This window comes from Hydra vulgaris, chromosome 04, assembly GCF_038396675.1.
Source record: "Hydra vulgaris chromosome 04, alternate assembly HydraT2T_AEP".
Classification (NCBI taxonomy): domain Eukaryota; kingdom Metazoa; phylum Cnidaria; class Hydrozoa; order Anthoathecata; family Hydridae; genus Hydra; species Hydra vulgaris.
This window is the reverse complement of record NC_088923.1, coordinates 38,158,038-38,185,000: the sequence shown is the minus strand read 5'-3', so window position 1 is coordinate 38,185,000 and position 26,963 is coordinate 38,158,038. Positions and strand designations below refer to the sequence as shown.

General features: G+C 29.0%; 3 protein-coding genes across 6 annotated transcripts in view; 2 read left to right on the top strand and 1 right to left on the bottom strand.

The window, feature by feature from the left end:
* The window catches only part of LOC100199128 (heparan-alpha-glucosaminide N-acetyltransferase), a 61,407-nt gene extending 53,729 nt beyond the window's left edge, over positions 1-7,678 (bottom strand). Inside the window, exon 1 of the mRNA XM_065796259.1 lies at positions 7,483-7,678. Within this exon, the coding sequence (XP_065652331.1) occupies positions 7,483-7,522 (40 nt within the window). The 5' untranslated portion in view covers positions 7,523-7,678. The remainder of the gene's footprint in view (positions 1-7,482) is intronic.
* Positions 7,679-10,867: 3,189 nt separating this feature from the next.
* LOC136079388 (tigger transposable element-derived protein 4-like) lies at positions 10,868-11,224 on the top strand. The gene has a single exon (XM_065795123.1). The coding sequence runs from the start codon at positions 10,868-10,870 to the stop codon at positions 11,222-11,224; it is 357 nt and encodes a 118-aa protein (XP_065651195.1).
* Positions 11,225-19,208: 7,984 nt separating this feature from the next.
* The window catches only part of LOC124818837 (zinc finger C2HC domain-containing protein 1B), a 37,386-nt gene continuing 29,631 nt past the window's right edge, over positions 19,209-26,963 (top strand). For 2 of the 4 annotated variants that reach the window (XM_065796255.1, XM_065796258.1), the window contains exons 1-2: positions 19,943-19,980; positions 20,146-20,285. In XM_065796255.1, coding sequence (XP_065652327.1) covers positions 20,262-20,285 — 24 coding nt within the window. In that variant the 5' untranslated portion in view covers positions 19,943-19,980; positions 20,146-20,261. Of the gene's footprint in view, positions 19,274-19,942; positions 19,981-20,145; positions 20,286-26,963 lie in introns of those variants that run through there. The other 2 variants (XM_065796256.1, XM_065796257.1) reach the window with 2 other exon arrangements.

The following is a 26,963-nucleotide window of genomic DNA, read 5'->3' as shown; positions in this document are numbered from 1 at the left end:
GTATTCTTTTTTTTTTTTTTTTGTTATTTTTTTGTTGCTTTTTTTGTTTTTTCAATTTGACATAAGTTTCTTTATCTTATCGACTTGAGTGTGTTTCTCCAATAAGTACCAGCAACTAGCTGTGGTTTTAATAAAGTTTTATTTTATAACGTTTGCGGTGGTTGTATCTTAGTTTTTTCTATTAGAACTCATCATGATATTATTATTACTATTACTATTATTATTATTACTATTACTACTTATTTATTTAGACAAATTTTTTGACCAGTGATATGGTTAGTGCTTATTTTTTTTTTTTTTTTTGTTTAATTTTTCTTTTTTTTTTGTATTATAATATTTAATATTTTGGTTTAATTATTTTTTATTTTGTTATATTTTTTGATATTGAATTCACATTTCTTACTTTCCATATTATTTCATTAAAAATATTAGTGCTTACTAAACTTGGGTATAGCTAGGGGTATTGGCTGTTTGTTGTGAAGTCCTTTTTTACTGCAGTATGGAGCAGGTGTAAATCTCGGGCTAAAGCATAAATAGCGATGATGTTTATCTGATGGGATAAACTAGGTATTGGTGCTTATCCTCTTCGAAATGCCAGTAATAATAAATGCAATTCAGAGGAGAAGTTTATTGCCACCACTATATAAATTATGATTACAAAAAAGCAATAAAGTTTTTTCTTTATCTTATAACCTCCTATCATTTTATATTTATTTATTTTTAAATAGTGATATTTCTAGGCATATGTATATTTGTGTTAAAGGAACTTAAACATTTGTATTTAATGAAGATTTTTGTTTACTTATATGTTTTGTTTTAAGTATACTTTAACGATAAAATAACTGAACATCTGTTCCTTTTTCTTTGTTTTTATTAGTTATCCTCCTATACATAAAAAGTTTTTTCAATAGAAATGTTTCATATTTCTCTGGGGCTTTTATTGCTCAGTCTAGTTCAAGCACCGCAGATTACCTGCATCAAATATAACAAAAAATTTGCTTTTGTCATTATTATCACTGTATTCTATTTTTTATTTTATTATTTTTATTCTTTTATTTTTATTCTGGCTGATCAATTCTAATGGTGATCTAGGTTGAGTCCAAATATATTTTGAGTTAACTTTTAAAATACCAACTTTATTCCCAACAGATTCTCAGACACAAAAAAAAGAATAATGAAAAAGTAAAACAAAATTATATTTTGCAAAAATAAAAGTAAAAGTCATTTCTTTAAATACATTAATTTACTAATGCTAAGAAAAACTTTTTTTTTTGAGTTTTAATAAAGGCTCAGGTTGCAAATATTATGCTATTTGTTTCAAGTATTTAAAACGTTTAGTAACTATATGTTACTAAAATAAATAAATCTTAATAAGACCTTTACAAAGTTATTTTAATCTTTATTTTTATCATAATTAAGTCGAAAAAAATATTTAAAAAAAAAAATCTTTTGTTTTGTTTTCCTTATCTAAAATAGAATAGCAAGCAAAATACAAAAACTAAATTTGTGTGATAACTGTATTGTTATTAAGACTTAAAATTTTTACTTTTATCAATTTTCCAATACAATTAACTCTTAAATGCCAACAATTCACTTTACTCTGATTGAATATCTTAAAATATCTTTCTAAAAAACAAATTTTTTATACATTCCAATGTTTTTAAATTTTTAACAAGTTTTTAATTGGTTAGTAACCGAATGAGAGTTTTAAACATTAAATGAGTTACGCCACATATTTACTTTTTAATTCATTTTATTGTCCTGAAGAAAAATGAAGCAGCTAAAATAAACAGAAAATTAATTATTTACTACTACATTTAAAACTAAAGATTTTTTCTACTTTTAATAAAAAAGCAAAAGCAAAATTAAAAAAAAATAAATATTTTATGAACATCTGTACCGCTCCAGCAGAACCAAAACAGGTATGGGTTTAGCCCTGTATATATACTATAATGCATATAGCCTACAGCACATATATATATAGAGATTTGCCCACTTTTTTTACTAACCTAAATCCATACGGGTTTTTTTCAAAAAAAGAAGAAAAAAAAAAAGAATAATGAAAAAAAAATTGTTGACTCAACTTAAACCCTCAATGGATGTAGCAGCAACTTGCTTGCACTATATATCAATTGATGCATGTACTTCAATACACACTAAGTACTGAAGCTTTCACAACTCCCTAAATAAGAATGACATCAGATTGCTGATCTAGGTGTGTTTTATGTATATATATATATATATATATATATATATATATATATATATATATATATATATATATATATATATATATATATATATATATATATATATATATATATAACACATCGCTCAATAAGTCCGTAGGATAGCTAATAAAACAACAACATTTTGACATAATTTGATTTTATTCATCAACATAGTCTCCTTTTAAGGCGATACAGTCATTCCAGCGCTTCTCTAACTTTTCGATACCATGTTTGTAGAACGATTTATCTTTTCCTTCAAAATATGCTTCAGTTTCGGCGATGACCTCCTCATTCGATCCAAATCTCTTTCCCTGGAGCATCCTTTTGAGATCTGAGAACAGCCAATAATCGCTGGGGGCCAAATCAGGCGAGTATGGTGGATGGGGCAACAATTCGAAGTGTAATTCATTCATTTTTACCATTGTTTTCATTGACTTGTGACACGGTGCATTGTCTTGATGAAAGAGAATTTCTTCTTCATGTGCGGTCGCTTTTCGTCAATTACAGCCTTCAATCGTTCCAATAATGCCATGTAATATTCGCTGTTGATCGTTTTACCTTTCTCAAGATAATCAATGAACAATATACCATGGCTATCCCAAAATATGGAGGCCATAACCTTGCCAGCAGAAGTTTGAGCCTTTGGGCGCTTTGGGCGGCTTTCACCCGCTGGTGTCCACTCAGCCGACTGTCGATTTGACTCAGGAGTGAAATGGTGGATCCATGTTTCATCCATTGTGACATAGCGACGCAAAAAATCCTTTTTATCTCGGTGAAATAGTGCCAGACATGCTTCAGAATCATCGATTCGTTGTTGTTTTTGGTCCGGTGTTAGCAAACGCGGCACCCATTTCGAACAAAGCTTTCTCATACCCAAATGTTCGTGTAATATTGTAAACACACTGCCTTCTGATATCTTTATGGCCTCGGCAATCTCCTTCAATTTCAATTTGCGGTCGGATAAGACGATTTTATGGATTTTTTTGATGTTTTCCTCAGTAACTGCCGAATTTGGGCGACCGGAGCGTTCAGCATCATCGGTGTTTGTACGACCACGTTTAAAGTCAGCAAACCACTTTTCAACCATTTGCCTCGATGGAGAGGAGTCCGAATAACACTTATCAAGCCATTGTTTGGTCTGCACCGTGTTTTTTCCCATCAAAAAGCAATGCTTAATGAGCACGCGAAATTCTGATTTTTCCATTTTTTTCAATTCACAAAAGTTGATTCAATCGTTCACACACTAACTTGGTAAATAATGGTCCGACTTTGACAGATATCGTTTGAAGGTTGGTACTTTCTAAAAACAATACGGATTCGGTATTTGTATTGCCATCTATATGTCATCCTACGGACTTATTGAGTGATGGGTTATATATATATATATATATATATATATATATATATATATATATATATATATATATATATATATATATATATATATATATATATATAGTTATAGTTAAAAACGATAAAGAAAAAACTTTCTTTATCGTTTTTAACTATAATTATAAATCGCTCTGTTTAGAAATTTATATATAACCAAAATAAATTTCCTAAATATTAAGCACTTTTAAACGAACAAGAGTTTTGTATTATTATAATACAACACTAAATCAAACGATATATATATATATATATATATATATATATATATATATATATATATATATATATATATACATATATATATATATATATATATATATATATATATATATATATATATATATATATATATATATAAACAGGCCATTAAGAAGTGCTACACACATACAAAATGGCACTTTGCCTACATGTTCAGCAATTTTACATTAAGCAAAAACTTTATTTATTTTGGAATATTCAAATTATCTTTTAATAAGGTTTATGTGGCATTTATTCAGAAAATATTAAATCATAAAAAAACCATTTATCCACAACTGATTTGAAAATATTTTTTACAACAACTAATTACTGCTTAATGTCTTCCGCATAAACTACTTTAAAAGACTGTTTAAATAATCTAATTGAAAAAAATAAAATCACCAGAACTTGAAGAATTTGATATTGACAATAATAAAAGTTTTAACTAGTAGCAAATAACTGACTGGACCCAACTTATCACACAAACTGAAACTGTTAAAACTTATACAGAGTTAATACTAAAGTATATTGATTAGGGTTATTTTGATTTAAATCAATTGATTTTATTCAATTTAAGTCAATTTAAATCATGACAAGTGATTAAAATTTACTTAAATTATTTTTAATGACTTTATATATATATATATATATATATATATATATATATATATATATATATATATATATATATATATATATATATATATATATATATATATATATATATATATATATATATATATATATATATATATATATATATATATATATATATATAAGAAAATCACTTAACAAAAATTTTTTTTCATTTAACACTGCGTTTCATCAATAAAGACTCACCAGAAATGCATTTCTGATGAGTCTTTATTGATGAAACACAGTGTTAAATGAAAAAAAAAAAATTGTTAAGTGATTTTCTACTAATTTATAACTACTCTGTTCTTTTAAGAACATTGAGCACTCTATTTTGTAGAGTACATTTTTAACTTGTTTAAGTGTGTGTGTATATATATATATATATACAGATATATATATATATATATATATATATATATATATATATATATATATATATATATATATATATATATATATATATATATATATATATAATTAGTAAAAAACACTTATCTAACTTTTATCTTCTACTCGGAGTTTCACCATCGCTGGATCATCAGGAAGAGTTCTCTTCCTGATGATCCAGCGATGGTGAAACTCCGAGTAGAAGATAAAAGTTAGATAAGTGTTTTTTACTAATTAATTATTGCTCTGTTCTTTAAGAACATTGAGCACTCTATTTGTAAAATACACTAACATAATTTACATATATATATATATATATATATATTAGGGTGTCCCAAAAAACAACATTTTTGAAAAAAATATGCAGAGACCCCCTTAATGTGTTCTATCTAATACAAAAACACTAGATTTAAAATTTTTTTGAATAAAAAATATTTTATGGGGTCCATCAAGACCCTCGAACATTTAATGGGTCCCTAATATTTTCAAAAAAAAAATTTTTCAAAAATATGTCAACCTGGTACTCAAATGAAGCGAAATTATATAAAAATTTTAAAAATAATATAGATTTCAAATATAGAATTGTTATTTTTGGTTTTATTACATGAAAAATTACTTTTTTTTAACTAAAAACAAAAAAATGCATTTTTTATGTATTTTTATGACAATTTTAATAAATAAGTTAAAATTTTTCCAAATTTAATAATATTTTTGAAATTTTTATATAACTTTGCTTTATTTGAGTACCAGGTTGACATACTTTTGAAAAACTTTTTTTTTTGAAAATATTAGGGACTCATTAAATATTCAAGGGTCTTGAGGGACCCCTTAAAATATTTTTTATTCAAAAAAATTTTAAATCTAGTGTTTTTGTATTAGATAGAACACATTAAGGGGGTTTCTGCATATATTTTTCAAAAATGTTGTTTTTTTGGGACACCCTAATATATATATATATATATATATATATATATATATATATATATATATATATATATATATATATATATATGTGTGTGTGTGTGTGTGTGTGTGTGTGTGTGTGTGTGTGTGTGTGTGTGTGTGTGTGTGTGTGTGTGTGTGTGTGTGTGTGTGTGTGTGTGTGTGTGTGTGTGTGTGTGTGTGTGTGTGTGTGTGTGTGTAAAGTATAACTTACAAGGACAAGTTTACAAAAAAAAGTATACTTACAGGGACAAATATCAGGGACATTTTTTTGTACCCGTATGTATACTTTTTTTGTAAAAAATAATGCCTATAAGCAAATTTTAAGAAAAGTGAAAAGTTAATTGACTATCTGATAGCCTGCTGCTACATTGACTGAGGGTTAGATTAGGATCAAAAATATATTTTTATAAAAAAATATTAAACTTAAATATGTATAAATAAAAACAGTCTTAAAAAAAAAGTTCAAAAAAAATAAGATATACTAAAAAGATTTAAAAAAAGTTATTTAAGGGAATAAAATAAAACGCCAACTAGGAGAGTGTATATATACACATACATATATATATATATATATATATATATATATATATATATATATATATATATATATATATATATAAGATTTTTAAAAATTCAAAACTTATTATAACCATCGTAAGGAATACTGATGACACCGCACTAAACCATTTTATAAACTCTACGTATGTAAAAAAAGTGTGCATAAATAAATTTTTGCACGTTTAAAACAATTTTCTATGAACTATATTAAAAAATATTGAAGTAAATAAGTAATAAAAATAAAAATATTGAAGAAAACAAGAAATGATCACTGCTGAAAAGATAAATATAGAAATAGTCGGCTTGGTAAAGAATGCTATTTTAGGGGTCTCGACATCTAGTATATTATATTTCATAACTTTTTTCAACTATTTACAAAAACGATTGATTACAATAATATAACTATATTTAAACGTAGCTCTAACAATAACCCTTATTTTTTGTAACTCTGTACTTCGATCAATTATTAATTTATTTTGCATCTTTCTGTTAAGAAAATTTACTGCAGTACCTAATTTTTTGCTGTGGTTAATAGCCATTTTTGATTATTTTAAATTGCTATCTTGGTATGTTTTCATTCAAATATTAATGTTTAATTTAGGAATTTGAATTTTTCAACTAATAAATAATGGCTTATTTTTAGATTTCTGTCTGATATCTTTCAGGAGATTCAGTTTTGTAAGTGAAAATGTAAACTTAGAAAAGAAAACTACCAAAACAATAATATGAGTAAAATTGAAACACCCATAATCAGAAACCGCTCGGAGTTGAAATTTTGGAATTTGTCATAATCATAATGTACTAAGAATAATTAAAATATTAAAAAAAAATCCAAGTACATAGGAGTGCATTTTAAAACAAAATTGGTTTTTTTGACATTGAACTACCTTGAGTTTGTCAAGTGTTGCAATAAACCTATTATCCTATCGTGATTTTTTTCATTTCATTTAAAATTTCAATAAAAATTTTGAGAGAAAAAGCAGTGCTACTGAGTTTTAAAATTACGTCAAGGACATTTTTTTAAGTGGCTTTTCCAAAACAATATTGTTAAATTTTGTGGAGAAGAACGATAGGTAGAAATTAATTATAAACTTACCAAAGATACTTAAAGCAGTGAACATTAAAAGTAATGACATTTTAAAATAAATATTCAACTCCAATGCCACTCTAACAATTATTTTCACATCATGATTTTTAAGAAACGATAAATAAATTTAAATTAAATTATTTTAAAATACTTAAAGCGCCTAATGACATTATTTATCTTTTCTCGCACGGGCGCAAACGGAGATAATTCTTTAATTTAATGCATTGGTGGTTTGCTAAAATAGGTCTAAAATTTTGAAAAATTATTTTAAATTTTTGAAGAGAATGATTTGTAAGAAAAATGTTTGTTCATTTTTCAGGGGTTATTAAATTAAAGTTTAACATAATAAATGAACAATATTCTTTTTTTTTGCGTCGTTTAATCTCCCTTAAAAACTTAATAAAGAAAACGGAATAATAACAACGGATGTTTTTCTTATTAAAAAAAACTTCGACGATTTTCTTTTATTCCCTGATAAAAATTATCATTACTCACATTTTATAGTAATAAAGGACGAATCTTCTTTTATTCCCTGATAAAAATTATCATTACTCACATTTTATAGTAATAAAGGACGAAGTGTGACCTTTGTGGTAATGACCACATAGTTCAATTTTATATTGACTCGTTACGAATTGTTAATAGTTGATGTTAATTATATGTTGTCTTAAACAACAATTGTCACTACTAGTGACAATTGTTGTATAAGACAACATATAGTAGTGACAATTGTTGTATAAGACAACATATAGTAGTGACAATTGTTGTTTAAGACAACATATAATTAACATCTATTATTAACAATTTGTAACGAGTCAATTTAAAATTGAACTATGTGGTCATTCGTGATCATGTGGTCATTAGTGACTCACTAATCACATTTTATAGTAATAAGGGACGGATCTAAAGTGTAACCTTTGTGATAATGACCACACATAGTTAAATTTTACAAAGATTGGTTACGAATTATTAATAATAGATGTTAAAAATATTTTGTATTATTTTTAATTATCATTATTTAAATTTCACGTCATATTTTGCGACAAACATTTTTGCACACTAATTAAGCGCTGAGTTGGCCCCATTTAAACCTGTATTGCACGATAGTCAAGATTTTATATTTCGCTTTTTGGTTGTCAGTACGGCTGATGCCACCACAATAGGCTAATATTAACTCCCAAAAAACAATATTGAAATTGTTACCTTTACATTAAGCCCTTTTTGGGAGTTAAGTCAATTTTTTCCAAAATTGAGTTTTTATTTTTTGGGATACTAACTTATATGACCAGTGACGGATCCAGAAATTATAGGTGGTTGGGCGGGGTGGGGGAGGGCGATGTTGATAATAAAGCTAAAAAAAAAAAAGCATTTTAATTGACAAAAGAAATTTAATTTTTTTTTAAAGAATTTAATTTTAGTGGAGGGGATGCATATCCCATCCTCCTTCCCCCCCCCCCCTCCCTCCGCCTTCCTCTATGGATCAGTCACTGAATTTGACTGGGTAGCTCAGTTGGTTAGAGTGTCAAACGAATTGTTAAAACCCGGACTGTTGTGCAATACGATTTCAAATCCACTAACCAGCAGAGTCCATTACCACTAACTCAGCGCTTGAGTAGTACTTCGTACGCAAAAATGTTGGTCAAAAACAAGCGCTACTTAGGATTAGTCTTTATTACTATTTGTGGTTGTTCCTCTGTCAACCAACAATATCTTTGCATATAAGAGAGTTGTTTAGTCCTTCTTTTTGCTTGAGCTGTGAAATACAGTCTATAGTCTCTTGCACATTTGTGATCTTTTATTTGAAATTTGGTTACGACAGGTTGCCAAACATTATCATTTTTCAAAGATGTCAAAGTAAAAATTAAAAACTAGATTTCAAAACACTCTCCATCCAAATTATGCGCGAAGTTTATTATGGAAATCGGATACATAATATAGTTGAAAGGTTAATCTCTAAGGTATTAAATAAGTTGGATCATTATTCTCAGCAATACTTTTAGTGAAGAATGTCAGCTAGTAGCCAATAGAGGTTTCTCACTGAAATATTTCTTTTTAACAAAAAAAAAAAGTTATCATCATGCAAAATTATATTGTAAAATAAAGAAAATGCTAGAAGCTATTTTCAATGTATATTTTGTTCAATATATATCCTAAAAAAAATTTAAATGTCATAAGGTATTAACTGTTAACTAATATTATCTTTCTCTACGAGTAAAGCTTCTTTAAATAGAAAACCTTCTCTCAAGACATCTCTTATTCTAGAAGTGGAATAAGATCATCACTTCCGCCTTCCGAAAGTCTTTTTTTATTTAAAATATTCATATTATACTTAGAAAAAAGATTGCTTTTAGTTGTGTGCCACCATAAACGCACAGCATTTTACCAATTTTAGAGTATTTTGTTTAGCATTTTAAACACAATTAAGACAATTTTTTAAAATAAAGATACCCACAATTTGTCGTACAGTACAATCTCTCTAATTCGAATCTCCTCAATTCGAAAATCTCTATAATTCGACTAAATGTAAAGTGACCTTTCTATATTTCGAATCTCTATAATTCGAAAACCTCTACAATTCGAATGGGTTTTTCAGACCTGTCAGTAAGATTCTCTCTGTAAATCGAACTTTTTAAATTTTTGTCGTATAAAAAGCTCGTTAACCATAGAACTCTTTTTTCAAATTTCAAGTGTTTTGATTTTTTGTTAAACAATTAGCGTGACCTATTTCCTTCTATTTAAAAAAAATCATGGCATCAAAAAGACTGCATAAAGAAAACAATTTAAAGCTGAAATACGAAGATCTACTGGAATTGGAGAAAGGAAAAAAAAATAAAGAGGTTTCGAAAATCTTTGATATTCCACCAAACACTTTTTCAACCTGAAAAAAGTATAAAGATGGATGGATGGTTAGACAAATTTAAGAAAAAGTAAATTAATTTCTTATTTTATACTCTTCAATTTTTATGATTAATGACTTTAAAATATATGATTATTTTACAGCTTTTTCTTTAATTGCTTTAAAAAAATAAAGTAAATATTTTCCAGAATTAGACATTCTGGAAACTTGCAAAGACCTCGAAGTTAAATTCAAACGTACGTATCACACGTATAAGTTACGTCAAAGCAATTATAATTTATTTTTTTTGTAGATATGGTATATCTTTCAAAACCATTTCTGGAGAGGCAAAGTCTGTTAACCATCAGATGATCGCTCCATGGATCGAATCCTCACTGCCTACAATTCTCTCTCAATACCCTCTTAAAAATATTTTTAATGCCAATGAATTCGGTCTTTTCTACCAATGTTTGCCTGACAAAAGTTTACATTTAAAAAATGAAAAGTGTATAGGAGGCAAGCATAGAAAAGTTTGCCTGACTGGGATGGCCGCAGCTAATGATAAAGGAGAAAAACTCAATGTTTGTAATTGGAAAATCGAAGTCTCCTAGATGTTTTAAAGGTGTGAAAAATGTTCCTTGTCGCTATCGGGCCCAACTAAAAAGTTGGATGTTGGCAGAATTATTTGAGGAGCGGGTTAAAGAAATTGACCTAAAGTTTAGTTTTCAGAAAAGGAAAATTGCTTTAATTGTAGATAATTGTTCTCCCCATCCTAACGTACAGAAACTTGAATGGGTGGAGCTTATCTTTCTTCCACCGAATACAACTTCGATCACCCAACCTATGGATCAGTCAGTTATCCGATCTCTTAAAGCCAAATATCGCTCACTTGCAGTGAAAAAGCGAATTGATTAGAAAAAGAGAACAAGATGCTTAAGTTTTCTATCTTAACTGCTATGTTTATGCTAACAAAGCGTGGAATTCCATTCTAGATCAAACCTTCATAAATTGTTTCAAAAAATCAGGAATATCATTAGAAGCAGTGGAAAAGCATGTAAATGATGATAACGACCCTTTCTGTGGCTTAGATGTAGACGAGACTGTAATGGAAAACTTAAGAGATGATCTCGAATTGTTAAAAATAAAGTTCGGTGCAGATTTTAGCCTCACGGCCGACGAGTTAGTAGACATAGATTTCGATGTTTGCATTGCCAACAAATCATCAGATGAGGACATCATTGCAGAAGTTTCTGAGCATGATGCTATTAAAACTGAAGAGGAATCCGATGATGAGTGCGTTGATGTTTCTAACAATGCTACAAAACCAAGTCTGAACGAAGCGATGCATGTTGTCACTGTACTCAAGAATTACAGTCTTTATTCTAACTTTAGAGATGATTAAACGAAGGCTCTTAAAGACATAAATCGTGTCATTGAAATGGATTTAAAAGCCTCAAAAAGATAATCTACAATTACTGACTTTTTTTTGAAAATGTAAAAGTTTAAATCACATAATATATATTGCATTTAGGCCTAAGAATCACTATTTGTTTGTTTGTTTCATTTCTATTCGTTACTTTGACCAGAATATTTGAAAAAAAAGTCAACTTTTTATAATTCGAAAATCTCTCTTTTTTCATAAGAAAAGAAAATTCATAAGAAAATGTACATATATCCTATATCAGATTTAAATCTATTCTAAACCTAATTTTAAAATTTTATGGTGTTGACTGATCTTAATCAGAAGTTGCTTAATCAATTTAAATTAAACGAAAAAAAATGATTTCTAGATCACAAATCACTTTGTAACACTAAATAATGACTTTTTAGAAAAACCATCAACTGCTTTGAAATGTAGTAAACATTTAAATAATAATTTTTTTTATTTACTAATTATATTCACAAACAAATAACTATTTACATTTGGCGTATTTATTTTATTGGAGTAGAATAGTAATCTATTTTAGAGGAGGGGTATATATCTGAAGAGATATGGAAACTACTTATCTTAATATTTGACATAATATATTTCCGCTAATTGTGTGATAAGGTCGGTGTCGTAGTGCCGCATGTACAATTGGACTTGTCCCACTATTTTTTACGGCCCCACTATTAATAAATACACGTCTGTTTTTTTTATAACAAGTTTTTTTATGAGAAGGTAATTAAAAAATTTTTGTGGAATGGGGTAAAATTTTAAACTATAGCTAGAGTAAAATAGGGACAGAACTAGAAATATCAGATTGTCCAGTGACATGTTTTTCCTATATTCTATATATTTTATACTTGATAGGATAAAGCGTTTTACTGGTAAATATTTTTGTTTTCAAAATGTACGCAATATTGTTATAATCGTTTATATACGATGTTCGCAATATTTATTATATACCTATGTAAATTTATTTTTTAAATTTTTTTTTATTATATAAGAAATATTATTTTAGTTTACAAAATTATTATTATCACTACTTCAGTGTTTTGCTCAATAAAAATTTAAACCCGAAGAAAAATACTGCGTGAGTTTGCTACAAAGTTCTATTAAAAAGCAACCGTTAGCCGAACGTGAAATTATGAAGTTGGTCGCAGTTTTCTTAAGTAATCCTTGTAGTTAAATTTTGATACTTAAACTTGCATAACTTTTTAGAGAATCATTCTTTTTTTATGAAATTTTCGCCTTTTTAATACTAATTTAAAGCTCTTTCCAATGATATATAATAGTCTTACAGGAGCTCCTGAGATGCATAGTGGTATAAGTCACTCGTATCTAGTTTTGAGATACAGAGGCATTTAGTAGACATCATATATGCGTGTGTATATATATACACACACATACCATTGCCCATAAATTAAAGCATACTTTTTTTATATATCCTGTTTGATAAAAATTAATATTAAAATTTTTTTTTTAATTTAACTTTTTAAATGTTTTATTAGTTCTAATTAATAAGTATCGTGTTTACTATTTAATTGACATGTTGCTTCCATAAAATCTATTTTGTATCCCTAATTATATGGAACTTTATAACATTGACTATATTGTTTCGATTTTTTTTGTTCGTCAAAAGTTAATGCTTACTGCTTTATTTTTAAAATTAATTGATGTTTTTTTTTTTGATAATTTTAACAAAATTTTCATTAGCATTTATTAACTCTAATTTTTGTTAAATTTTATTTAATAATTTCTAATTTTTAATTTTGATTTAGTACTAATGAAAACACAAATAAATTTAAACTAAAAAAAAAGCTAGATAACGAGCGAAAAAATGCAGTATGAAACTCCAAAATCGCGGTTGAGAATCTCTGAAGAAACACGTTACAAATCTTTTTTCTTTTTTAAACAAGGACTTTTTCATCTTACTGTCAAATAGCCAATAAGTTAAATATTGGATATTCAGTTGTTGAGCGTATTTGAAAACGTTATACTGAAACAAATGACATTAAGGATCGGGACAATCTGGTTGGCCAACTATACCAACACAATGAGATAAAAGTTTATTAATTTGCTTGATGAAAATGACAGAAAATTATCATCAAATAAACAGCAAAAAGCAAGGATTGCCTGATACAATCAACATAAAAATCAGCCTAAATGAATCAGATAAAATAAACGTTGACGTAGATATACAAGAATATCATGTTATGCTACGGCGATCACCTCAAGAGTGATTTGTTTCGAATTGTACATGAAAACGAACCAACAAGGTAGTGGTAATGTAGGTATTTGGGTCTGAAAGAATTATGCAGGACTTAGATGGGATCGATTATTTGAAGCTCGACTGATAGATATATTGAAATATTTTGATATATACTGATAGATATATTGAAATTTAAGAAAATTGTCTTCCTTATTTCTCTTGCCTTTTTCAATGCTTCATCGAGAAAGGCGGTTCCGCAAAATATTGAAATGCTTCTTTTTAAAGTTTTTCTTATGTAAATTATTGTTTTGATATACTATTTGAAATATATCCTTAACTTTTGTCCAATCTTTTATTTAGATTAAAATTTTTTTATTTTTTGGTACTTAAATTATTATGTTTAGATCTTTTTTTTGGATTCTCATAATGCATATAGATTTTAATTATAATATTAAAAAATGAAAACATTTTAGTTTTCAATTAATTTTATTTTGAATTAGGCATAAAGTTGTAAAATTTGCAAGCTTGCAAAAAATTTACAAGGCATAAAGTTGTAAAATTTGCTTCAAACTAATGTCTGAGTATTTTTATCATAGCACTACCACTAAAAAGATTTAAGCCAAGATTCACAACCTCCGCCTACCCACATCATAGTTGTGATTTTATTTCTTCTCCTCTATGAAATGCCTTTACTACTGCTAACAAGTCTCACCGACCCTAAAAACTAGTTTAACGTCATGTCCTGGACATGACGTTATGTTTAGTTTCTTTATCTTTATCTACTAAATATATCAACAGTATTTCAATTTTATCTTGTTATTTTTTAATGTCTGAAAGTTATGACTATATAAAATTAACAGCCCCCTCATTTATATATATATTATATGTATATGTATATACATATATATATATATATATATATATATATATATATATATATATATATATATATATATAAATTATGTTCTTGTATTCTTCAACTAGAGTGCTAGAACAGAGCAATAATAAATTAGTAAAAATATTTATCTAATATTGTCTTTGACAAGCAGTTTCTCCTTCTGAAAGTTCATCATCAGTTTCTTCATGATGAAACCTACAGAAGGAGAAACAGCCTGTTGAAGGCAAAATTAGATAAGTAATTTTACTAATTTATATATATATATATATATATATATATATATATATATATATATATATATATATATATATATATATATATATATATATATATATATATATACATATATATATATACATATGTATAATTTACATCACATCAATGTAATTATGTGACTTTAGAGTAGCCTAGCAACAGCTTGCAAAAAGTTAATTTTGAAAAAATATCATTCTTTTTTTTAGATTATTCACCTCCCCAAGGCCCGAAGTCGACTTACAGTCCACTGCAGCCGTCCGACTTGCAGCCCAATGCAGCACAGTCCGACTAACAGCCAACTACAGTCGAGGAGGCTACTCATTTTTTTGTGTTTTTTATTTTTTAGTTATTCGTGGTGCAACCCTCTCTCAATTCTTTAACTCCGAAACACGAACCTTGCCGAGCAAGGCCGTGTTTCTAAGTTGAGCGCGGTACTTCCAGGGACGTGGTGGGAGTCGAACTCCGAATCTCTCGCAAAGCGAGCGCTCCTACCACAACACCACTACCGCATTTTAATCTTAAAAAAAAGTTGAATAATAGTATTAGTAAACATTCCTAAAAAGATAAAAAATTCATCTATCTTAAAAATAAAAAATAATAATTTTCTACGCTCAAAAATTTTTTAAAAAGGATTCGAAAACAAGACAAAACACTTTTTATTCATTTTGAATTTTTTTATTTTATTTGAATCATTAAATTATGTACTGGAAGTTACTTTTATAATAATTTTCTTTTAATGAACGGCTAAATGCATATTTAATAGCCAAAAATTATAAAAGGTAGCTCGTTGTCAAAAAGAAATTTTTTATATTCGGTATCCGTAGCCATTTTTCAAACTCTTAAAATATCCAAATTTTACTGCGCTTGCGTATAAAAACTTTCCACTTATTTAGTAAGTCTGAGCGACTGTGACTTTACTGTTTAGCATGGTTCCCATTAGCAGAAAAGTGTTTAACAAACACGTAGAGTGAATCGACATTTTTTTGACGCTTTATCAATGATGAAATATTAAAAGTTATGTTTCTGTATATAATTTAAAAAAAATATATATATATATATAAACCTTATTGAAATATTTGAAGGGTTTATAAAACAAAGTTTTTGCCTTTAAAATTTTTTTTTTTTTTTTTTTTTCATACACCTTCGCTTCCAACAAGGCTGCAAACAACCACTAATTAAAGTTGGAAGTTACTGGAAGAGAAAATATGAAGTTTGTAGATTGACAGACTTAAAGGATTGCAAATTATATGAATCAGAAAAACAAGATGAAGGAAGCGAAGTCCAAAGAGTTGATGTTCAAGGAAAAAAACTAGACGAATAAGAGTTTATAGAGCACTTAGGAACAGTCACAGAAAAAGGATGAGACTTAATTGAATGACGAGTAACACAAGAATGATTTTTAATAGATGGCACAAGAGACACTAACTCTTTAGAGCAGTGCCCATTATAGTATTTGTAGAAAAGAGAAAGAGAAGCAACATTATAAAGATGTGATAATATTTGAAGGTTGGCTGCAAGAGCAGGTCCAACAATGTTTACAATGCGTTTTCGCACCTTGTCTAAAAGAGAAAGGGCATCATTAGAAGATCAACCCCAGATATGGCAACAGTATTCCATACAATGCCGGATTTGAGATTTATAAAGATAGAGAATAGAATCCAAAGTAAGAAAGTGTCGAGCTAGATAAAGAGATGCAACCTTAGCAGATGCTAATTTTGCAATGGATTTGATGTATGGTTTTCAAGAAAGATCGGAAGTAAGAGTTAATCCTAGAAGATGAAGAGTAGATGACTCATCGAGTACATCACCGTTCATAAATATAAGAAGATCTAAATTATTGCGATAATGATTGGCTGAAAAAAATTGAGTTTTATCCGTATTGATAAAACCTATCAGTTGATAAAACCTATCAGTTATTACTGTTAGCAAATCAGCTGTAGAACGAGAATATCGAAATCCATATTGATGGTCAGAAAATTAGTTATTAGATTCAAGATGAGAAATTAAGTGTTTGTTAATTAAAGATTCAAAAACCTTGCTTATGATAGGAAGACTAATGGGATGGTAGTTAGACAAAACAGATCGCTCTCCAGAATTTTTGAAAATAGGGATAACAGATGCCGCTTTCTAACATGCCAGAAAACAAGGCTCTGATAAGCACTTGTTGAATAGTTTTGAGAGTATACATGACAGCTCCGGAGAACACTTCTGCAAGACAATAACAGGTATGTTGTCTGGGCCACAAGCTGTAGAAGAGTCTAGACAGGAAATCACTTTAGATACAGATGCTGGAGTGATATGAATGTCAAGCAATGGATCAACCTGTTTGTTGGCAATATCAGGTAGAACGCAACTAGTGGAATCATGAGATGATATTGATGAAAAGTTTTTAGCAAACAATTCAGCTTTGTCTTTAGGTGAGGTGACAAAGTCTGAACCATACAAGGGAGGTGGAATTATAGATTTGTCCTTATTATTGATATTATTAAAGATTCTCCAGAAGTCACGAGAGCCTAATTTTTGAGATGAGATGCGAGATTTCATGACCTGAGAATAAACAAAACCTTTTTACAATTGTTTCTAGCAGTAATAAACAGACGTCTGTTTTCTGGAGAATTGTTTTGCTGATAAATATGGAAGTGACGGTTTCGATTGGCAATTGCAGCAGCACAGTGTGAGGAAAACCATGGAGGAGAATGAGGCTTGACCTGGAATTGTCGAATAGGAACAAAAGATTTCAGCCTGAATCCACGAAGTAATGTAAGAAGCACATTTGTCGACAGGAAGACAATAGATTTCTACCCAAGGGCCATCACGAAGAAAATCACGGAAAGAATCCCAGTTAGCTTTAAGGCAGTTGTAAGAGGTACGATAATAGGGGGATTCAGGTAATGAAGAAGAATGAGATATTAGTTTTAGAGAGATCAAACTGTGATCAGATGCACCTAAGGGTGAATGTGGAGAAACTGAGCACTGACTAGGATCAGAAACAAGACATAAGTCGAGTAAAGAAGGTAGATGATTCGGGTTGTCAGGAAAGCAAGTTAAAAAGTTGACAATTTGAGTTAGGGATTGAGAAAGGCAAAAGTTGAGGGCTTTAATGCCTGCTGAGTCACTGACACTAGAGCCAAGCCATTCAGATTGATGAGCATTAAAGTCACCGACAACAACTATATTAGCTGATGGATAAAGAGAGAGGGCTTGGTCAATATGATCAGAAATAACATCAAAAAAAGTGCAGTCTTGAGATGAAGAAGAGTGATATAGAACAAAGAGAAAGGCGATAGAGTGAATTGGTGCCAAACGAACGCACATGAAAGAATAGTCTGTGGATTCAAACCTAGTTTCCCAACAAATGGGTGACTTCTTACGAATGTAAATGCCCAGGCCAAGCATGTGACTATTGGAGTCTTTACGAATTAAAGGAATATAACCATTAACACTAAGATCGCAAGATGAGACAGCTGAACTCAAATTAGTCTTAAAAAGAGTAAGTAGGTCTGGTGAACTTTGCAAGAGATAAGACTCAATAAAATAAAAGTTTCTTCAAAGACCACGAATATTAGTGAATGATAGGTTTAGAGAACTTGGTGATGATGATGGTTTTTGTGTTTTATTGTTTTTGATACTTTATTCATTTTTAAATTTGTTGAAGAACATGACTCAAAGCATAGATAGTACTCAGAAAACTGCCTGATAGCCCAAGAAATTGCCTCATTACTACTAATAAACCCTAAGCCGTAACAAAGGGCTCCAAATGTGGCCTCCGCAATGCACACCAAAAGTACAAACAGGTACCATCCATGTAACCAAAGTACCATTCATGCGCAACATGGCACTGTTAATACTTTGATATTTTTTCGCTGTTGATGGAATCAGCCTCTCTGAGAGCTACCACAGAGTTCGGAAAACCTGACTACCAGCTGGCCTTAGAACCATAGTCAACAGATAGAATATGTTTACCTCTTAAATACCAACTATTTACTTTTTAATAATTCTATATTATTTTATTTTAGTTTGTTTTACTTTTAAAATGCATATTATACAATTGTAAATAGTAATGTATTACTTTGATAAAGTTTTTACTTTTTTACTTTTTAAATGCATATTAAAGGAATGATTAAAGTATTGCAAAGCATTCATAAACGATTGTACAATATTTGTATGTTATTGCAAGTAAGTAGAGATTGGGCTGACCCTTTTGTCTTTCAAAAATATTATGTCAAGTACTTTTTACCCAACAAGCTCCCCTTAATAGTAAAATCTAAAAGTTTAACCAAAATAGATTTTCTGGATCAGCACCTAATATGAAACGGTCTTCGCTCACTCTGGCTCATTAGAGTTTTTTTTATTACTAATGAAATAATTTTTTGAAAAGTCATTTTAAAAATAAATGTTTTTGATTTTATTTCAATGCAGCATATATTTTAATATCCTGCTAAAAAAATTTATTTCTCTATATCAAAAACGCCGAAGTAGTTGCCAACATTGGTAAAATCTAAAAGCAGTTTCTTATTACTTTTTTCTTATTAAAAGCTATCCCATGGTCAGGATCTTCCAGATAACATCTTAAAGGAGGGGTGAGGTTGGGGGGGGGGGGTATGTAACTTTCTGTTTTTGCCGACTAAGAACTAAAAAACGACGTAAAAAAAAGCCATTGTTTACTGAATTTGATAAGTACCGCCAGAAAGGCCCAACTTGCCGACTGCAGGTCTAAATTTTTCAACTAACATATAAATAAAGTTCTCACTATGGGGTTAGACACCCCTAATCCTCCCTTATTCCTTGATACTGTCGTGTCCGCGGTGCTTCAAAAATAACTATTTTTTAAATCGGATAATTTAATTACTTATTTAACAACTAAACAAGTAACAACTAAACTAGTGAGTTAATATAGTTTAAATTTTTAGAGTCATTCTAAACTTATGATTTATTTTAAACTGAGTTTATTACAATGAAACTTTTTAAGTAAATGGGATCTTTATTATTCCAAATTTGTAGATAGAACTTCTATAACGAAAATCTATAAATTATTCATTTTTTTTTAGATTTCTGAAAAAGTGAACTTCGTTAATAACGCAAAAAATAACTATCGCGCAGAATGGCAAAGAATATCAACAACAAAGATGGTGGATTTCATCGTCAACTTTAATTATGTAGACATATGTTGGTATGTTTTATCCTGATTGTAAGTTAATTGCTTAAATTAAGTAGAAACTATTGTGACACTTGAAAATTAAAAACTTATGAATAAACTTGATTTTGTAAATAAATATAATTTATGCAATAGTTAAAATTAAATTGCTTAAACTAATTTATTATTTTTAACTAATTAATTTAAAATAAATTTTAATTAAAAAGAATAAACTTAAAATAACATGCTTAATATGCCTAGATATAAATGAATTAAATGAACTTAAATTATTTAAACCATTTAAAATAGTTTTCATAGAATAAAAATGCTCTAAAAGCTAGTAAAATTAAAATGTTGTTTTCAAATAAGTATTATATTACATTAAATATTTTGTATAAGTATTTGTTCCAATTTCAATAAATTAAAGAGTATACTAGTTACTAAATAGCACTAACTATAAAATTAAATACTAACTAAAGTAAATTTATATAAAAAATGCCAGAGTATTATAAGTTATATAGTTTGCCCTATTTGTAGATTTTATGGTGTATATTTTATATTGTATATTAATAAGTGTTCGTACTGAAACACTTGTACTAAGAATAACAATAGTTATTATTTTTATAAATGTTTCTAATCTAAAATAAATAAATAAAATAATTATGACATTCTCTGCAACCATAACATAACTGAGTTCAAATTAATTAGACAAAGTTTTTCACATATCTTCTTCTATTAACCATAATGATTGACAACTTACGTGTATCTTATCCAGGTGTTTTTGATAAAAATCAATCTATCAAACAAGTATCATTAACAAGATTTTCTGCAGGTGAAGGTTGATAAAGGAGTGGTTCATTAAAGGAATTTTTAAGAAACTTATTAATAAGGTCATATTTCTCAAGTGTTAACAGTTAATAAGAATAAATAAGTTTATTTAAAGCATTTCCAGGTGAAATTTCAATATGATTTGTTTGATCAGTGATCCAAGAGAAACTTGTTGGGGCTAATTGTCTTAGAGATTGTGGTTTCTTTTCCATCTAGATACCTTATATGAACATTTTAAGAGTTAGCGTCTATGAGTTAAACATCATCTATCAGTGGTTCATACTTGTTATTATGTATATATCTTTTCAACAGTATTGGTTCGGGATGGCTAAACTATGAGGATACAGTGCATCCAGTTGCTATGTCATGCAGATGTTTAAACATTCTTTTAATGAGGTATCTTTATTGTTTTTAGTATTTCTTTAGGGTCTTAGAGAATAGAGAACATCTAGTTATACTAAAGCTACAAGCTTTTATAAGTCTCAATATTGTTTTGTCTGGTAACAAGCTCAATAGATTTCATTATGGTTCCATTATTATTATTCTTTTTCTCTTAAGTATTGTTTTAATTTAAAGCCTCTATTGAAATGGATATAACTTGGTAAACCAAAAGCGAGAATACTTGAGATAAACATTTTAGTACATTTTAAGATAAAACAGTAGGAGGCTTGCAAATGGAAAATGAGAATACTTAACTATTATGGTTAAAAAAATACTTACTATGAGTTTTGATGGAAGAGGTTCTTTAAAATTTAAGTTCAATTTTTCTACTTGTTATTTTGCCTTTATCAAATTGGATTTTAGTGCTTTGTGGTATCTTGGCTGTCATTCACAACATAATTTGCACTGTTTAGTTATTAGTTTATCATTATCAAAAAAAGAGAAAGTTAAATTATAATTTATAATCATCATCATCATCATTATCATCATCATCATCATCATCATCATCATCATCATCATCATCATCATCATCATCATCATCATCATCATCATCATCATCATCATCATTATCAACATCATTATCAATTTTTTTTTTTTTTAGATTACACTTTTTATACTATTTTTCTAATATAAACAATCTCAAGCTTTTTCTTTTCTTAACTAAGCTCAACTAAGCCTAGTTAATGAAAAGAAAATTTTCTTTCCTTAAATAAGCTTGTTCATTACACGTAATTCACTCTCTCCAAGAAGTTTCAGGAGAAAATGTTAGAGGTAAGAAGTTTTCTTACCTCTAACATTTTCTCCTGAAACTGCTACTTCTCTATATGCTGATACTCAAACCACTTTAATCTTCTCTGATAAACATTATTCAATACAACATTGTTTCTAATCTCTCTTTAAGATTATGGTATGACTCTAACAAGACCAGAAAGGGTTCTGGTCTTGTTAGAGTCATACCATACATCCATCTTGTAATCATCTTTGGCATATATTACACCATATAAATACTAAAGTTTGTATAAATATATAAAGATATTGTATGCCAGCATTTAAAAAAAATAGCAAATATATATGTTTATATCCATATATATCCATAATATGTATGCATAAATGGGCCTCTTATCTAACCTCCTATATCCAAGCAAGTGTGAAAGCTTTTATTCCTTCTTGTCGGTTTTAAATCAAGCCTAATTCTTCTCCACGTTTTTGTCTTCTTTTTTTTGCAGTTGCTATATTAAACCATAATCATTTTTTTTTTCTTTTTGACAAGATCATTTCTCTTGAGATCAAATATCTTTATATTATTGCAAGAAGTCAATCTAAAAAGTTCTTGTCTGATGCTAAACTCCATTATTCTCAGTTTACTAAATCTTGTATTTTATCTCAGATGTTAGGCTCTAGAGACTTTTGGGAAATTTTTAACGGTGTTATTAACTAAAGCAAGTCTAGCATTCCATCTCTAATTGATTAGCCTGATCTAATTATTTCTTCCCAGAATAAGGCAGAGTTATTTGCAAAGAACTTTTCCTCTAATTTGACTCTTGAATCTAATGACCATACTCTTCCTGCCATTTCAGCTAAACAGATTAATCCATTGTTACAAATCTAAATCACTCCAGCTTTCAATGCTAAAGTCAATTCTCAATTGAAACCTTCTACGGCTTGTGGTGCAGACAACATTACCATCATAGTCTTACAAAATTGTTCTCCAGAACTCTCTTCAATTCTCACCAAACTATTAATAAGTGCTAAATAATTGGTTCCAATATTAAAAAACTCTAGAAAACACTCTGATCTCTCCAATTTTTCTATGATTTGTCTTCTTTGTATTACTTCTTATTTATATATAAATATACCAGCATATATAGATATATAAAATATAACATAAATTTTGAATAAAAAAAATCTACTTTAGGATGTATCAATGTTTATCCAATACCGGTCACAAACCCAGACCTGGCTATTTTTTAACAAACCCTTTCCCGGCCCCAGTAAAATTTTAACCCTGGTCACTTACTAGCATACACAAATGAGTACAAATCCCAAACGCACAAAACTACCCTCAAACGCTTACTGTTCACATTAAACATATTTGTATGGTTGACTTAAATAGTGATTGGTTGACTTTTTAGTAATAAATCTTTTTGCCATCCACATTTTACAAGTTCAAGCTAGTCTTACCCATAACTAAGTTGGGTATTTTATATCAGAGTTCTCTTTCTTTTTATTTTTTATATTCTAATTCACCCCCAACAAGGCTGCCAGCAACTACTATTATGTTGGGAGTTATTAGAAAACAAAGAATAGAGTTACAGAACAAGGAAACAGTTGACAGAAGATTCAAAAAGTTGTAGGTTGTATGAGTTAAAAAAGATGAAGATGGGAGAGAGTTCCAAAGGGTTGAAGTGCAAAAAAACTAGACAAATAAAAGTTTTTAGAGCGTGCAGTAGTTGGACCTGCTTTATCTGCCAAGCTTGAGCATCTCTCCTATTATTGTAAAGTTGCATCTCTATCTCATTTCTACAAATACTATCATGTTAATACTTCGCCCCAGGATAAGGCAGAGTTTTTTGCAAAGATTTCCTTTAATTTGACTCTTGAATATAATGGCTATACTCTTCCTGCTGTTCCAGCTAAACAGAATAACCCTTATTATTCATCCAAATCACTCTGCCCTCTAATGCTAAAGCCAATTCTCAGTTAAAACCTTCGACAGCTTGTAGTTCAGACAACATTTTCATCATAGTCTTACAAAATTGTTTTCCAGAACTCTCCTCAATTCTTGCCAAACTATTAATAAGTACTAAATAGATCTAATTAGATCCCAATATTTAAAAATTCCAAAAAATACTCTGACTTCTCCAACTATCCAATAATTAGTTTTCTCTCTATTTTTAGTTTCATTTTATTTTAATAATCTTAAAAGTTTTAAGATTAGTATTAAAGTCATTCTTGAAGGCCTACAATTTTCTTCATTTCCAGTAACTTTAGGATTCTTTGCTCCTGTATTGTTTCTTATCTACATTAATAATCTTCCTGACAACCTTAAATCTAAAGTGACTCTATTTGCTGATGGCTTTGTTTTATACGTTTTGAAAAAAAGTCTTCTCTTTTTAATCACTTAGAACACCCGATCTTAAACGTTTCAATATGCTAAAAAAATTAACTTTGCAACTAGGGTTGAGCTTTTACCAACTTTTAAATTTACCAGTAAATCGGTAAAAAAAAGCATAATATACCTGTAAATATCAGTAAAATTGGTAAAAAATAAAAAAATCATAGATACTTGTATAAAATTTTTTTTTGTTTCAAAATAAAGTCTTTATAAGATTCAGATCTAATATCTTTATTGATAATTGTTATATTGATAAAAAATGAGCTTTGATGAAACAAAGTGTATCAAGTAAGTTGTCATTCTTTCTGGATCAAATTTTTGTCACAAATAATCCAGCAGCAAAAAAGGCTCGCTCAGACTCAATACTTGTTGAAGGGATAGTCTCTAGTGCATTAAACAAAAGTTCAAGATTGGGAGTTGTCTTTCCAGTAGCTTCATAGACCATCATTTCTTTTGAAATGGCTTTGAATTCGTTGTTTGAATTGTGGTGCTGTTTTTTGGCCAAATGCTGAATTGCTTCCTCGACTTCATCTTCAAGAGAAAGTGGAATTTTATCAAAATTTTCTGTGCCACACACTTCTTGAATGAGTTTTAAGTCACCTGGATTAGTTGGAAATAGTCTAAACAACAAATCTTTGGCAGTCTTTTGAAGTACAGACTTCGACGGCATTTTAAAAACTCCATGTTCTTCAATGTCGGATAAACATTCTGGATTGGAAAGGTATCTGTACAAACTTACAAGATTGCTCTGCCTTCTCACTTCAAAACATCTCAAAATTACACTCTTCATTGCAATGCAACGAGTTGAATCTCATTGTTTCAGTCTGTTAACAAGAAACTTGAAAATTCCCTTAGCAGTAAGAAAGGTTGCATCCTGTTGGCAAAAGGCTTCTGCTGCCAATTTGACTGGTTCAAGAGCAGCAACAATGTCTTAGAAAATGTTTTCTTCATCATCACTGCAAATTAAATGTGGAGAAAGGTTTCAATTTTTTTCTGAGTAAATCTTTAATTTTGAGAAACTGTTGAATCATTGACAATAGACTGTTCCATCTTATTCTGGAGTCATGGATAAGTGAAACCTCTTTTTTGTGCTATTTCTTGATTTCTTCTTGGAGAAACTTATTTTCGACTGGAGATTTTTGAAACAACTTGACAATTTTTCGGACTTTTGTAATGACAGATTGCAAGTGCACTTTCACTTTTGGAATGGGAATGTTTTCATCCATGGCAGCATCAAGAAAACTGACTTCGGTGTCAGATTCGGATGACAAATCCAAATCTGACACCAAAGTCAGTTTTCTGCTGACTTCATCTTCGTTGCTTGTTACTTGCAATGAGTTGTTATTGATTTTTTGGAAAGGCTTCTCATACAACACTTCTTGAACTGCCTAACGAATTCCATGGGTGTAACACATTTGATGCTCAGTTGAAACCAGTTTTCCAAACCTAACCATTATGGAAGCTCCATCCGTAACTGAGCAGACAATGCTGTCGTTTATGTTCAACCCAAATTCTGCCACTTTTTCTGTGACAACTGCTGCAGCTTTTTCAGCTGGCAGTGATCCAGAAATTCGAGTCAAGCCCAGATTCCAGTATGTGTTTTTGATGAATATTAATATTCATGTACCTTCAATTTTTCAAAGAAGTGTACTCATCCAGTGTAATTGAAAAGCGTTTTCCAATGGTCACCTAAGATTTAAAAGTGTTTTTAAGGTCATTTCTCATGCTAGCTGCAAACTTATAAATTGATTGGATTGCTTGCTTGTGATTTTTTGGAAAATCATAACCTTTTTTAGACATGGCAGATCGAATGAAAGAACTCTTAACAATGGCGTGTAAACTAAGTGCTGTAAGTCTTGAAATCACTTCTTCATTTGGTTGCTTTGGGAAAAAAGTTGAAATCTTAGGCTTTTATGATTCTGTTGCAGCTTTTGTTGTCAACTTTTCCTGTGTTTCTTTTTTGATTCCATGTTTTTTGTCTAGGTGATACCATATTCCATTTGTGGAACTTGAGTATTTACTGGTATTTCTACATATTTTGCAAGTTACTTTTTTTCCTTTGTTTAAGGTGTAGCGTTTCCTAACGTCTGACATTTTGACCAAAAGCAAATCAAATTGATGATAAATGCAACAATAAATATATCACAAGAAAGTAGTAATGTCTTTCTTAAAATGTTCAGACAAAACTTAACCAACAAAATTAGTTTCCAAGCAAAACAAACAACTTAATTGATAGGAAAGTGATTATTAAAGTTTTAATTTATTGATTAAGCTATTTCAAACCTTTTAAAATATTTTAAAGCATTTTTGAGCATAATAATTCTGATTACCATCATAGAGATAAACAG